At 48.1% G+C, this 12,640-nt stretch overlaps 1 protein-coding gene across 2 annotated transcripts; it reads right to left on the reverse strand.

The window, feature by feature from the left end:
- Positions 1–1,058: 1,058 nt before the first annotated feature.
- LOC128336643 (CTD small phosphatase-like protein 2-B) lies at positions 1,059–11,682 on the reverse strand. 2 transcript variants are annotated; one of them, XM_053276615.1, is made up of 10 exons: positions 10,414–11,682; positions 9,399–9,504; positions 8,438–8,513; positions 8,057–8,147; positions 7,027–7,113; positions 6,002–6,064; positions 5,108–5,187; positions 4,091–4,217; positions 1,908–2,003; positions 1,059–1,643 (listed from the first exon to the last, which is right to left on the reverse strand). In XM_053276615.1, the coding sequence occupies exons 2-10, from the start codon at positions 9,478–9,480 to the stop codon at positions 1,581–1,583; spliced, it is 765 nt and encodes a 254-aa protein (XP_053132590.1). In that variant the 5' UTR covers positions 9,481–9,504; positions 10,414–11,682; the 3' UTR covers positions 1,059–1,580. The 2 variants fall into 2 exon arrangements, with proteins under 2 accessions (XP_053132590.1, XP_053132589.1); XM_053276614.1 differs by having other exon boundaries at positions 8,438–8,540; positions 10,414–11,677.
- Positions 11,683–12,640: the final 958 nt, after the last annotated feature.

A 12,640-nucleotide genomic window follows, 5' to 3' on the forward strand; every position in this document is an offset into this window, starting at 1 on the left:
CCAACATCATATTAAGCTACCCCGCAGCCCTAATTTATTTATTTCTACATTTCTATTCTGCTCGTCCTCCTCCATAGTTATGTTTATCCTCACAACAACCCTGTGAAGTAGATTAGGCTGAGAGAGAAGTGACTGGCCCGGAGTCACTCAGTAAGTTTCATGGCTAAATGAGGATTTGAACTCGGGTCTCCCCGCTCCTAGTCCAACACTCTAACCCAGGGCTTCATAACTCCCGCTTTCCTGCAGATGTTAGGCTACAATTCCAATCCCCTCCCCCCGACTATTGGCCACTGTGGCTGGGGATGGTGGGAGTTGTAGTCCAAAACCAGCTGGAACCCTGCTCTAACCTACTACATTACCCTGGCTCTCTGAGTCTGTTCCCTTCTTCACATTGTGAAATCTGCTCTGAGGAAGGGGCAGTGAGACGGCTGAAGTTGGCACTTGTGAATGTCTCGTTTCTCCCCTAAAAGAAGAAGGGGAAAGGCTTGCACCCACAGCCTGATCCTGGGGAGAAGGCAGGTCCATTCATGACTCAGCCAAGGCACTTCACAGCAGGCCTACTGCTTGGGATGTGCACACGAACCGAGGTTCGTGCACTGGTTCCGTGCCGAACCGGTTCAGACACGGTCCGAAACGGTTCTGCACTGCAAGAAGGGATGTGGCAAGCGGGATCTTTTCTTTCTTCTCTCCACCTCCGCATGCAGCTTCCTGCTGCAACGGCACTGCCCTGCCCCCAAGAACCCGTACACGTTGCCAGCACACACATGGCACAAAGGGTGCCACCCACGCATGTGTGGATGATTCGAGGGGGCAGCGCAAAGCTGCATGCAGCCGCGGAGAACAGGTAAGGACCGGCTACTCTCCTCTTTTTAAAGATCCCGCAAGCACGGAATCAGTCTCCAGCTAGGGCTGAGAGAGACTCCTGCCTGTAACTTTGGAGAAGCCACTGCCAGTCTGGGTGGAGCTACATACTGACTCAGTAAAAGGTGGCTTCCCACATTCCTTTATAGAGGAACACCTCTTGCAGAAGGGGAGACAAGAAGCCTCTGAACAGCACATGGGAGAAAAAGCAGGTGATTATTGGTTTTAAAGTTACTTTACAAATGTTAGGAAACACACACACGCACACATTTACAATTCAGCCTATTGGGGAAAGCAAAGCCTTTTTTTAAAGGGTGTTGAAATTTTAAGGCGTGCTTTAACAAGCCTAAAATGAAAAGATGCACACATTTTGTTTGAAGATGGTAGGTACCTAATAAAGGTAGGAGGACGGCCCCCCTTCAGACACACATCCCACAGTGCCTTGCCAAGGATAGAAAAAATGCAGGTTAGCACGGAGTTCAGGATGGAGGCGAGGCAATCATCTCCCCCACCCTGCCTGAAAAGGACATTCCATTGGAGCAAGCTGTGCTCCTTCTCCCAAGTGATGGCAATGATTAAAAGTGGCGTTTCCAACATCCATCTCAAGACAATACTGCGGAAGCAACATTCACCGGGGCTATCGGCCAAGAATTTCTGCACTGGACCACGTCTTGGGGCTCTTGCACACCGAACAAACTTGGTCTCCGAGTCAGTTGTTCCTAATGGAAAGCAGTCACTCCAGAACGGGAATTCACGTTTCCTATTTCAACACGAATGTCACTCTACAAAGAGAAAGTCACAGCAGACAGAGATCCGTTCAGAAGTGCTGTCGCATGGTTTATCGTGGTCTGGAAGAGGCCTAAAAGTGATTTAAGTTGAATGCCAGAAAGGTTCGGCGGGCTTCCTTTTATTACCATGGGGCCCCAAAACCTTTGCACAAAAAGATGGCAGTTCTCACGGCATAATCTCATCTCTTTCAAAACCCATGCATTCATTCCCTCCGTTGTCTAGGTTTGTTAGAGACAAAGAGATTCCCATCTACTTACCGCCTGGGTAAGTTTATGCAGGACCGGGATTAGCTGTAGCAACACCTGATCCTGAGGATCACCCAACCATCGAGGGATCAGGATCACGTTGGAGGTCTTGGCAGAGCGGGAGAGAAAGAGAAAGGTCTTCCTTCAGGGAGGGGTGTCTATGTTGGTTCACTGTTAATGGGGCCCATAGTTCAGTGGTGGGGCATCTGCTTGGCATGAAGACGGTCCCAGGTTCACTTCCTGGCAGCATCTCCAGGTAGGGCTGGGAGAAACTCCTGCCTGTAACCTTGGAGAGCCGCTGCCAGTCAGAGTAGGCAATACTGAGCTAGATGGATCAAGGGTCAGACTCAGCAGAAGGCAGCCGCCTAGGTTTGTACATAATGCAGAATTGTGCTTTCGTTCAAACCAAAAAGGAATCTCCTTGGATTAATCTTGCTCCCGGATAGCCCACTTTGCATCTGCTTTGCATGCAGGCTTTTGATAAGGCTGGGAAAGACTCCTGCCTGAAACCTTGGGAAACCACTGACAGTCAAGGTAGACAAGTCCCCTGCAAACTGAGCAGAGAGGCACCTTTTGCAAGTGGTGATGCCCTTTATTGAGCAGGGGGAGGGCAGCTGGTCCTCTCCATTTATTTATTTACTGACATGTATCTCCCGCTCTTCCTCCCAGGAGCCCAGAGCGGTGTACATGGTTATGTTTATCCTCACAACAACCCTGTGAGGTAGGTTAGGCTGGGAGAGAAGTGGAAGGCCCAGAGTCACCCACTGAGCTTCATGGCTGAGGGGGGATTTGAACTTGGGTCTCCCCGGTCCCAGTCCACCCACCACTCTAACTACTATGCCATGCTGGCTCCATCCCCAGCACAGCATCCCTCCTGGGGCTACCTTCTGTTTATTTTTTAGACTGTGAGCCTGTTTTGGGGACAGGGAGCCCTTTTATTTAGTCTAATGAAAGGCGGTATATAAATGCAACAATAAATAAAAAAAATACATAAAACTTATTTATTTCTATCTGTGTTAACCGCTTTGAGAACTTTTGTTGGAAAGCGGTATATACATATTCGTCGTATTTGTAGACAATACTGAGCTCATAGGAACATAGGAAGCTGCCATATACTGAGTCAGACCCTTGGTCTATCTAGCTCAGTATTGTCTTCACAGATTGGCAGCGGCTTCTCCAAGGTTGCAGGCAGGAATCTCTCTCAGCTCTTTCTTGGAGATGCCACCAGGGAGGGAACTTGAAACCTTATGCTCTTCCCAGAGCGGCTTCATCCCCTGAGGGGAATATCTTGCAGTGCTTACACATCAAGTCTCCCATTCAGATGCAACCAGGGCAGACCCTGCTTAGCTATGGGGACAAGTCATGCTTGCTACCACAAGACCAGCTCAGTATAAGGTGGCATCCTATCTTTTGGGGATGGGACCCTAGCTCAGTGGTACAGCTTAGCATGCAGAAGGCCCCAGGATCAATCCCTGGCAGCATCTCCAAATAAGGCTGGGAGAGACTCCTGCCTGAAACCTTGGGAGAGCTGCTGCCAGTCAGAGTTGACAATACTGGGCCTGATGGACCCAGAGGTGCTCCTACCCCTGGACGTCCAGGCTGAAGTCTCCAGGGCCTCCACAGCCCTTGGGGTCCCCCCAAATCCTCTTCAGTCTGTCCCGGGTGGTGTGGTCACCCCGCCAAGCATGATGATGTTTAATTTGCACGGGAGAGGGACCCTCCAAAGAGGTCCAGGCTCCAAAATTACCTAGGTGCACCTCTGGACAGACCAATGGCATTAGGCAACTTCTTATGTTAGGAACATAGGAAGCTGCCAGATGCTGAGTCAGACCCTTGGTCCATCTAGCTAGGTACTGTCGACACAGACTGGCAGTGGCTTCTCCAGAGCTGCAGGCAGGAGTCTCTCTCAGCCCTCTCTTGGAGATGCTGCCAGGGAGGGAACTTGAAACCTAGATGCGCTTCCCAGAGTGGCTCCATCCCTTAAGGGGAAGATCTTGCAGTGCGCACACGTAATCTCCCATTAAAATGCAAACCAGGGCAGACTCTGCTTAGCAAAGGGGACAAGTCCTGCTGGCTACCACCAGCCCAGCTCTCCTCTGCTCCTAACCTCCGCTCTAGGGTTTCCAAACTGGCGGCAGTCCTGCCTTTCAGAGAACTGATGCGTGCAGGTAGGAAGAGCTAAGTGGGGTGCTTACCTGGTAAGGGAAGGCCTGTGGGCAGGTGGCAACTGCCACCGTTTGGTCTAGGTCCCTCTCTAATATGGAGAGATCCTTGACGTAGGAGCCGTGGAGACAGAGACAGTCCTCCTGGTACAGCTGGTGCCTGGCAGAAGAGCTGGGCATTATTTGTGGGTGGTTTTTCCAATTGTTACACTGTTTTAAGTTTTTGTATATATTTTAACTTGTTTTATGCTATCGTTAACTGTCCAGTGATGAAAGTTTGGGGCGGTGTACAAATTTGATAACTAACTAACTAAGCCTAGCACCATTTGCTTCCGGAGCTTTTGCCAAAGTGCACAAACTCAGTGAGGCTGCTAAGCGGACAAGTTCATCCAGCAAAAGGTGGTGTTCTCCAGGCAGCTGTAGAGTTAGCTACCCTGCTAACTGAGCCAAGAGGCACTTTTAAATTGTGGTGATTCCCTTCATGTAGCAGGGGGGGAGAGCAACTGGACCTATCCGTACCCTGCCCAGCATCCCTCCACCTCCAGTGACTGTTGCTGGTGTCTACGGTGTCTCCTTTTTTTAAGATTGTGAGCCCTTTGGGGACAGGGAGCCATTTGATGTATTTATTTATATTGGTGTGGCGACTTCTGTTGAAAAGTGGTATATAAATATTTGCCGTATTTGTATACAGCATCAATAATAATAATAATAATACAGCTTCACATTCATTCAGTGCTGCTCTGCTTCGGCCCTCCTGCAGATGTTGGCCTACAGCTCCCATAATCCCTGGCTATTGGCCACTGTGGCTGGGGATTATGGGAGCTGTAGTTTACAAACATCTGGGGAGGGGGGCAAAGTTGAGCAGGCCCCAACCCAAATGGCTCTCTATGCTCTGGAATATTAGACCTGTGGCATGCTGTTGTCATAACCTACCCAAAACCTTTAGGAAAAAGGCTCAGAGAAAAAGTCATTTAAGTGCAAGAGGAAAAGATCAGACACACACCGTCTTCTCTTGACCCGACGTATGTTCCGCCACCAACACCACATTACCTGATCAGCTTCTTCAGTGGTCCAAGGCCCTCCAGGATCTTAACAGCGTAGTCTTGCTTAGCAGCAGTGAAGACAAAGACCTGAGTGGAGAGGGAAAGAGAAACAGTGTGGTGTAGTGGTTAGCTCAAATGCCCTGGTGGGCCAGAACCAACGATGACTTGGTGTGTGGTGGCAGAGGTCAATTTTCAGCACATTAATTACTAGAAAGATGAATGTAAGCAGTTTTAGATAACCCCACACACACACATCGTTAAGGGACCCACCATTTTTAACCAAGGATATTGGCCCAAGAACCACAGGGCTCTGTGGTCGCCAGGAGTCGACACTGACTCAACGGCACAACTTTACCTTTACCAACATTTTGCAGACGAAAACAGAGACGTGCTTGCTACGCGTTGGGCACGATGGCTCTATTAATGCTGCCTGACATCACATTTTTAAAATGTGGGCTGGATTCCATTTCCGACTCAGGTTGTGTTTGCAATCAACTGCAAACCTGAGATCATCTTTATATATTCCCCTACCAAGCCAAGTATCCAACATCCTATTCCTGTGCATTGGATTTTGTTTTGCAGACTGTATTTACCTGAACCCAAGACTAAGTTTCCCCCCAGGTTTTTTGATGTTTTGATGATGGGGGGTAATCTTAAATCCAGAGTATTCTTCCTTTCAGGTCAATACAGGTATAACCTGTATTTTTAACGGAGCCATCTTAAATTCAGAGTCATCTTCTAGCCGGGTAAATGCACAACCTTGCATGGATGTGTGTTTTTCATTTCCCATTTCCATTTTCCTCCGTTTCATTTTCCTCCTTCCCAGGCAAAAGGAAGACAGTCTATCCACCACCACCCCGCCAGATTTGTGTCAGGATCAATCAGGTCCGCAGGCACTTACCTCATAGGCTTGGGCAAGGACTTCCAGGAATTCTTCTACGTGGGGCCTCAGCTTTATAGAAACCTCCAAGGTACAAGAACCAGGAAAGCCAAATGAATGGATGGGTTAGGCGGAACATTCACCACCCTGCTCTGCTCCACCCGTCTGAGATCTATCAAGAATTCTGCACTGATGTATCCTTCAATGAAACCTGAACTCTTGAAGATTTGCCAAAGCAAGAACGCAACATTCCCAAGAATTACATACACCCAGGTCATAGGGACATAGGAAGCTGCCATATACTGAGTCAGGCCATAGGTCCACCTAGCTCAGTATTGCCTACACAGACGGGCAGCAGCTTCTCCAAGGCTGCAGGCAGGAATCTCTCTCAGCCCTATCTTGGAGATGCTGCCAGGGAGGGAACCTGGAACCTAGATGCTCTTCCCAGAGCGGCCCCATCCCCTGAGGGGAATCTCTTCCAGTGCTCACACATGTAGTCTCCCATCCAAGTTCAAACCAGGGCAGACCATTCAGTTAGCAAAGGGGACCATTCACGCTTACTACCATAAGACCAGCTCTCCTCCCATAGGCCAGCTCTCCCTCCAGGCGGTGCTAGGTACTTCAAAGATCCATGGCCTGGCACACAGCCCCTCTTTTGAGAAGCTCAGTCATCCCCACCGCCCAAGATTGGCAACGTATGTTTTCTAAAGCCTCCAGTAACATAACCCAGCAGCGATGAAGGTGGGAGAAGCAGAGAGCCTGGCGAGGCTAGGAGCTCCCTCTCCCCTGGTCTGTGCAGGCCAGGTGCTTCCAACGCTGCACTTCTGTTCTGGACATCATGGAGGAGGGAGATGCTGGTGGGTGAGATTCGGGGCTCGGAGCCATGCATTGGGGGCCCGTGCCCCATGGGACACCCCTGGCCTCCACCAGGGTTGTGGTGCAAACCAGCATCTGGCGCTTTGGTTCAGGGGCTGCAATATTTTGCCCCCCTCCCACCTCGCCCCGCTCTTTAAGGCTGGCGAAATTGCAATTCCGAGTGTATTCACCTGATAGCACCTGCCTTGGAAAGAAGCCACCGACCTCAGAGCGTCATCCCAATGAGCGGTCAAGGAGGACACAGCCAAAGTCCCTTCCTGCAGGGGCCCAGATCAAATGAAGCGAGATCGAAATCAGTCGTGTGAATACAAAGACAACCGATCCTTCTAGCCTGCTTTTCAATGAAGGTGAAGATATAAACAAACCAACCCAGATTTGTCTTTATATTTTTTAGCTCAATGTTTTAATGTGTCTTTTTTATCACCTTGTTTTTAAATTTAATTGTGAGCCGCCTTGGGATTTTCTTAATGAAAGGTGGGGTATAAATTTAACAATAAATGTAACAATAATAACATAAATAAAATGGCTCCCGGTTAGGGATGTGCACGAAATGGTTCAGAGGCCCTTTTACGCCCGGTAATACTGGGCATAAAAACACAAAAATTCTACAAACTCTAAAATTGTATCACTGTTGTCAGAGGAATGGAAATGACAAATGGCAGGAATGTCCTCCATAGATTATGGGGTATTCTTCGTTAACCCATTCCTTGATCCAGGCCAGCTTTTGAATGGGGCGGCATTAGTTACTTGTATTCAGGGCTAACAAACAGCCAGCAGCAAGAGCCCGGAAAAGCAGCCTGCACTGGCCTCTCTGTACATAATATCTATTTCATCAAACTGTTAATATTCCCGGTTCCACTCCACTGCCTTGGCCTCACATATCACAACACTTTCCCTTGGATTCTACAGATTGCTCCATGGAGGGAGCTCAACAATGTGTTCATTGTTGATTTAACCCATCTCTTCTGTGCAAAAATGAACGCCATTTCACCCTAATTGCTTGGGAGTAGGGATGGAGAAGGGGTGACAGCACACAGAAAGCTGTCAGAGCAGCAGTGCTATTTCCCATCTCTAGAGGAGTAGCCGTTGCCAAAACCCACTGTGAGTATCTATCCCCTGAGAAGGTACGGATGCAAAAAAATGTGTGGGCCTCCTTCATGGGCAGTCTACGGTTCCAAAGAAGGACTCAAAAAGCCTCACCAGTTCCAAGACCAATGTATTCTTGGGGCTACTCCGTGTCTTCCTTGGGATATTCTTCCGGAGCTTCTGGGTTTTTTCAGGATGAGTGAGCCTAAAGGAGAAACAAGAAGCCAGCCAGAGTAGGAGAACATTCCTCAGTCTTGCCTTTCTCCTCCAGGTATTCCTCCTTGGAGTCAGCTACACCTCCAACCTACTTTCATGCAGCAGCACCTCACTGTAGCTGGGGATGATGTAGTCCCAGAACCCCTGGGGATCCAGGATGAAGAACACCTGCTTTGAAGTGCTGTGTGTGTGTGTGTGTGTGTGTGTGTGTGTGTGTGTGTGTGTTCTCCATCATTTCAAACTCCTGAGTTGAAAAGCCGGCCGAAGGGACATACTCACGCATTCAAAGAACCGACTTCATTAGACACGCCTGGAACAAAGCTTCCTAAATATGGGACGTCATCTTTTGGATGCTCTGTTGGTGACAGGAAGCTCTCTGGGTCTGCCGGAAAGACATTTCCCGCCCCCACCCCTGTTTATGATTAAATATTTCAGTTACAAAAGCCAAAACAACCAACATAACTATGAAAATATCAGCAGACACAAGCAATACGAACATATCATCACAAAAACAAGAGGCTAACTTCCCACCTAATGGCACAGCGGGGAAATAACTTGCCTAGGAAGCAAGAGGTTCCTGGTTCGAATCGCCGCTGGTATGCTGGTCTTATGGTAGCAAACAGAAATGGTCCCCTTTGCTAAGCAGGATCCACCCTGGTTTGCATTTAAATAGGGCTGCTTAACTTTAGCCCTCCTGCAGAAGTTGGCCTACAGTTCCCATAATCCCTGGTTATTAGACACCATGGCTGGAGATTATGGGAGTTGTAGTCCAAAAGCAGCTGGGGCAGCCGAAGTTGAGCAGGCCTGCCTTAGGGGATAGGGCCACTCTGGGGAAAGCATCTGCATGCAGAAAGTTCCAGGTTCCCTTCCTGGCATCTCTAGACAGGGCTGAGAGACTCCGGCCTGCAACCTGGGAGAAGCCGCTGCCGGTCTGTGTAGACAATACTGAACTAGATGGACCAATGGTCTGACTCGGTATATGGCAGCTTTTTGCAAAATGGGGATGCCTCTTACGTTACTAGCGTTAGCTGTTGACAGCATGGCAGGGTGTGTGGGATGAGGCCCCCAGACTGTGTTTTGCTCTGGACTCAGAGTTGCACCGTTCCAGGATTTGGCACCCATCTCCAGGTGGTTCTTGAGAGTACCCTGAAGATTTGAATGGCTTGATATTGCATTTGACTTCCCTACGAGCTCTGCAGTCTGCTGGACTAGGTTGCTGTCCAAGTGAATCGGGACTCACCCTCTGCTCCCAAGAAAGAGAAATAGCGAGAAAACGGCAAGCAGTCATCTTTGGTGTTAAGAGCTTTCCTGGAACGAGACATCTCAAGCGGAAATTTCAGCAACACCTACAAGCAAGGAGGGTCGGAGAGATGATGAGTCCCGCGGTTATTTATAGGGCCTGAGATATCCAGCACACAGAAGAGCCCTGACATTGGCTTGGCTGCATGTCCTGCCCTGTGAAGTACTAGAGGGAAGGTTTCGGAGAGTTCCCTGTCTGGAGAGACTGAGGTCATTCACACAATCAAAAAGTGTGTTCTGCCTGGGTTTGGGAGCTGTGTGTGCTCCTAGTTTTCGGTTGTGTGGAAGCGAGGTAAGAGGAAAACCTGGGTAGAAGCAGTGTCCCCTTTAACAGAAACTGGACTAGATGGGCCTTGGGCTGGGCTGTTCTTATGGGCTGTTCTTAAGTTCTTAAGCCACCAATGGGCCCAGCCCTGCTAAGTATCAATGCTGCCTCCTCACCAGATCTCTTCCAAACCCATCCCTACAGCCACTGAAAGCCCTATAGTTTACGAACACGCAGTTTACAGGAACAGGCTGGAGTTAATAAAGCGCCTCTGATGCCAGGAGAGATGGTCTTGTGGTAGCAAACATGAATCATGACCTTTGCTAAGCAGGGTCCCCTGGTTTGCATTTGGATGGGAGACCACAGGGGAGCACTGCAGAGCAGCTACATATTCGCATACAGAAGGTTCCAAGTTATCTCCCTGGCAGCATCTCCAAGACAGGGCTGAGAGAGATTCCCGTTTGCAACCTGGGAGAAGCCGCTGCCAGTCTGTGAAGACAATACTGAGCTAGACGGACCAAGGGTCTGACTCAGTAGAAGGCAGCCTCCTGTGAGCGTGAGTGGAGGGCACCAGATATCAATTTATTCCCCATCCTGTGGTAGGAATCGCACAAAGTCAGATACACCAGAACTCAATATATCCCAGAACAAGCATTCAGGTAACTGTCCAGGGACAGTTATGAAGACTCACCTTCTAAACACAGCCAAACCCCAGAACAACAGTTAGGAGAAGAATAAAGACCAGGTAGCATCAATTAAATACCATTTTGCTAATAGGCAGCAGAACACTCTTTATTAAAGGAGCAGCAGACCTTTGAAAAAGAGCAGCCAATAGCCATACAAATAACCTCAGCCTTTGAGTAAGAAAACTGGCATTTCTAGTCCAGACTTGTAGTAGCTGATTATTACAATCAATGACCAGACCAAACATAATTATAAACATACAATGGAAATACAATAGAACAACATGCTTCTATCCAAAGTCACTGCACAGCTAATATATCAGCAACCTGTTCACTGAAATCTCTAACAATGATGAACTTATCAACAGAACCAGGAAATCAACACATTAACATATTAATATGTTGATTGGTCAGTGCATCTCTTCTGAATTCTGCAGGCAGCGACACAAAATCTAGCAACGTTAAGATAAATTTCAGGTTGTTGATCGGAAAGGAGAACAGCATTAAAATCATTAGATCTACCTGGATACTTATGCTGGATAGGAACAATGAGTTCTTGACAAATATCCTGATTAAATGGACAACGCAAAAGAACAAGGTCCACTGATTCAACTTCCCAATTTCCGCACGGACAGTTTATTCCTAGGAACACAGGAAGCTGGCGTATACGGAGTCAGACCGTTGGTCTATCTAGCTCAGGGTTGTCTTCACAGACTGGCAGTGGCTTCTCCAAGGTTGCAGGCAGGAATCTCTCTCAGCTCTTTCTTGGAGATGCCACCAGGGGGGAACTTGGGACCTCGATGCTCTTCCCAGAGCGGCTCCATCCCCTGAGGGGAATATCTTACAGCACTCACACATCAAGTCTCCCATTCATATGCAACCAGGGTGGACCCAGCTTAGCAAAGGGGCCAAGTCATGCTTGCAACCACAAGACCAGCTCCCCTATATTTTGTTATCTCTTACACCCAATTGGTATTTTGTATGTTCATTACATTGCATTAAAGCATTTTTCAGTTTTCATTAGTACTCCTTATATCATACGATTACTAGCATTCACTTGCGTACTGTGCCATTTCATTCTTTCCTGAATTGAGCAGCACCTTGTTTCATTGGGTGTTGTAATAGAGAAAAGTTTATCTCCATGATAGTTGTATAAATCTCTATTATGTGTCCCCCAATGATGTCTTTCCCCCCACCTCCCGAACTGAGAAGCTCAAAGGAGAGCTGGTCTTGTAGCATGACTTGTCCTCCTTGCTAAGCAGAGTCTGCCCTGGTTTGTATTTGAATGGGAGACTACATGTGTGAGCACTGTAAGATACTCTCCTTAGGGGATGGCATCACCCTGGGAAGAGCATCTGAGGTTCCAAGTTCCCTCTCTAACATCTCCAGATAGGGCTGGGACTCCTGCCTGTAACCTTGGAGAAGCCACTGCCAGTCTGGGTAGACTATACTGAGCTAGATGGACCAATGGTCTGACTCTGTATATGGCATCCTCCTATGTAAAACACTTTTTGTTTTGTTTTTAGGGATGTTTTGTTTCTGCTCCCTGATATATTTCTGCACCTTTTCCAGCTCGACAATATCTTTTAAACTTGTTTAAGGTCGTTGTGGCTGGGGATGATAGGAGCTGTAGTCCTACAACATATGCTTTTCAATTCCCCCCCCCCCCCCCCACATATCCTCAAATATATACTTATTTCACCAGTTTTGTTCTCTTCATTTGGACAAGATCTCAATTTTCTGAAGAAAGCCTTGCAGCTCATCGTGTTCAACTCAGTGCATTAGCAATGCTGGCATCCTCTTGGACATGGTGGTACCTTTCCCGATCTGCAGCACATGTTCTAGCTCAGCTTCTGTTATCGTGGTTTTGAACATGTTCCGGATGCACTTTGGCTCGCTCTTCCCTCGTTGTGTATGAGTTTCCCCTTTTGAAATCTGGGCAATCAGGGGGATTTCTTACTTTCTCCTTACTTACATTTTGGGTTTGATAAACGGTTGGGAACGCTGATGACAAAATTAACATCACTCAATTTCACATCAGCTCTTGGACCCCACTCAGGGTTAAGGAGAGGGCTGCTTCCCTCCTGGTCAGTTTGTTTCATTACCTAGTGTTTCAATGGAGTTGTGTAGTTTTGTAGGCATGTGGTCTCTTCATGAACTGAATTTACATTTACCCAGTTGATGTGAGGGTAGCTGAAATCCCCTATTAAAATTCACACTTCCTCCTTTGGTTGC

The sequence above is a fragment of the Hemicordylus capensis genome, chromosome 13, assembly GCF_027244095.1.
Source record: "Hemicordylus capensis ecotype Gifberg chromosome 13, rHemCap1.1.pri, whole genome shotgun sequence".
Lineage (NCBI taxonomy): Eukaryota > Metazoa > Chordata > Lepidosauria > Squamata > Cordylidae > Hemicordylus > Hemicordylus capensis.

Coding starts and splice junctions, on each gene's coding strand:
- LOC128336643 (XM_053276614.1), bottom strand. CDS start 9,480: ATGTCTCGTTCCAGGAAAGCTCTTAACACCAAAGATGACTGCTTGCCG. Junction 5,188..6,001: donor TCCTTGCCCAAGCCTATGAG/GTAAGTGCCTGC, acceptor CTCTCCACTCAG/GTCTTTGTCTTCACTGCTGC. Junction 2,004..4,090: donor CACAGGCCTTCCCTTACCAG/GTAAGCACCCCA, acceptor CGCTCTGCCAAG/ACCTCCAACGTGATCCTGAT.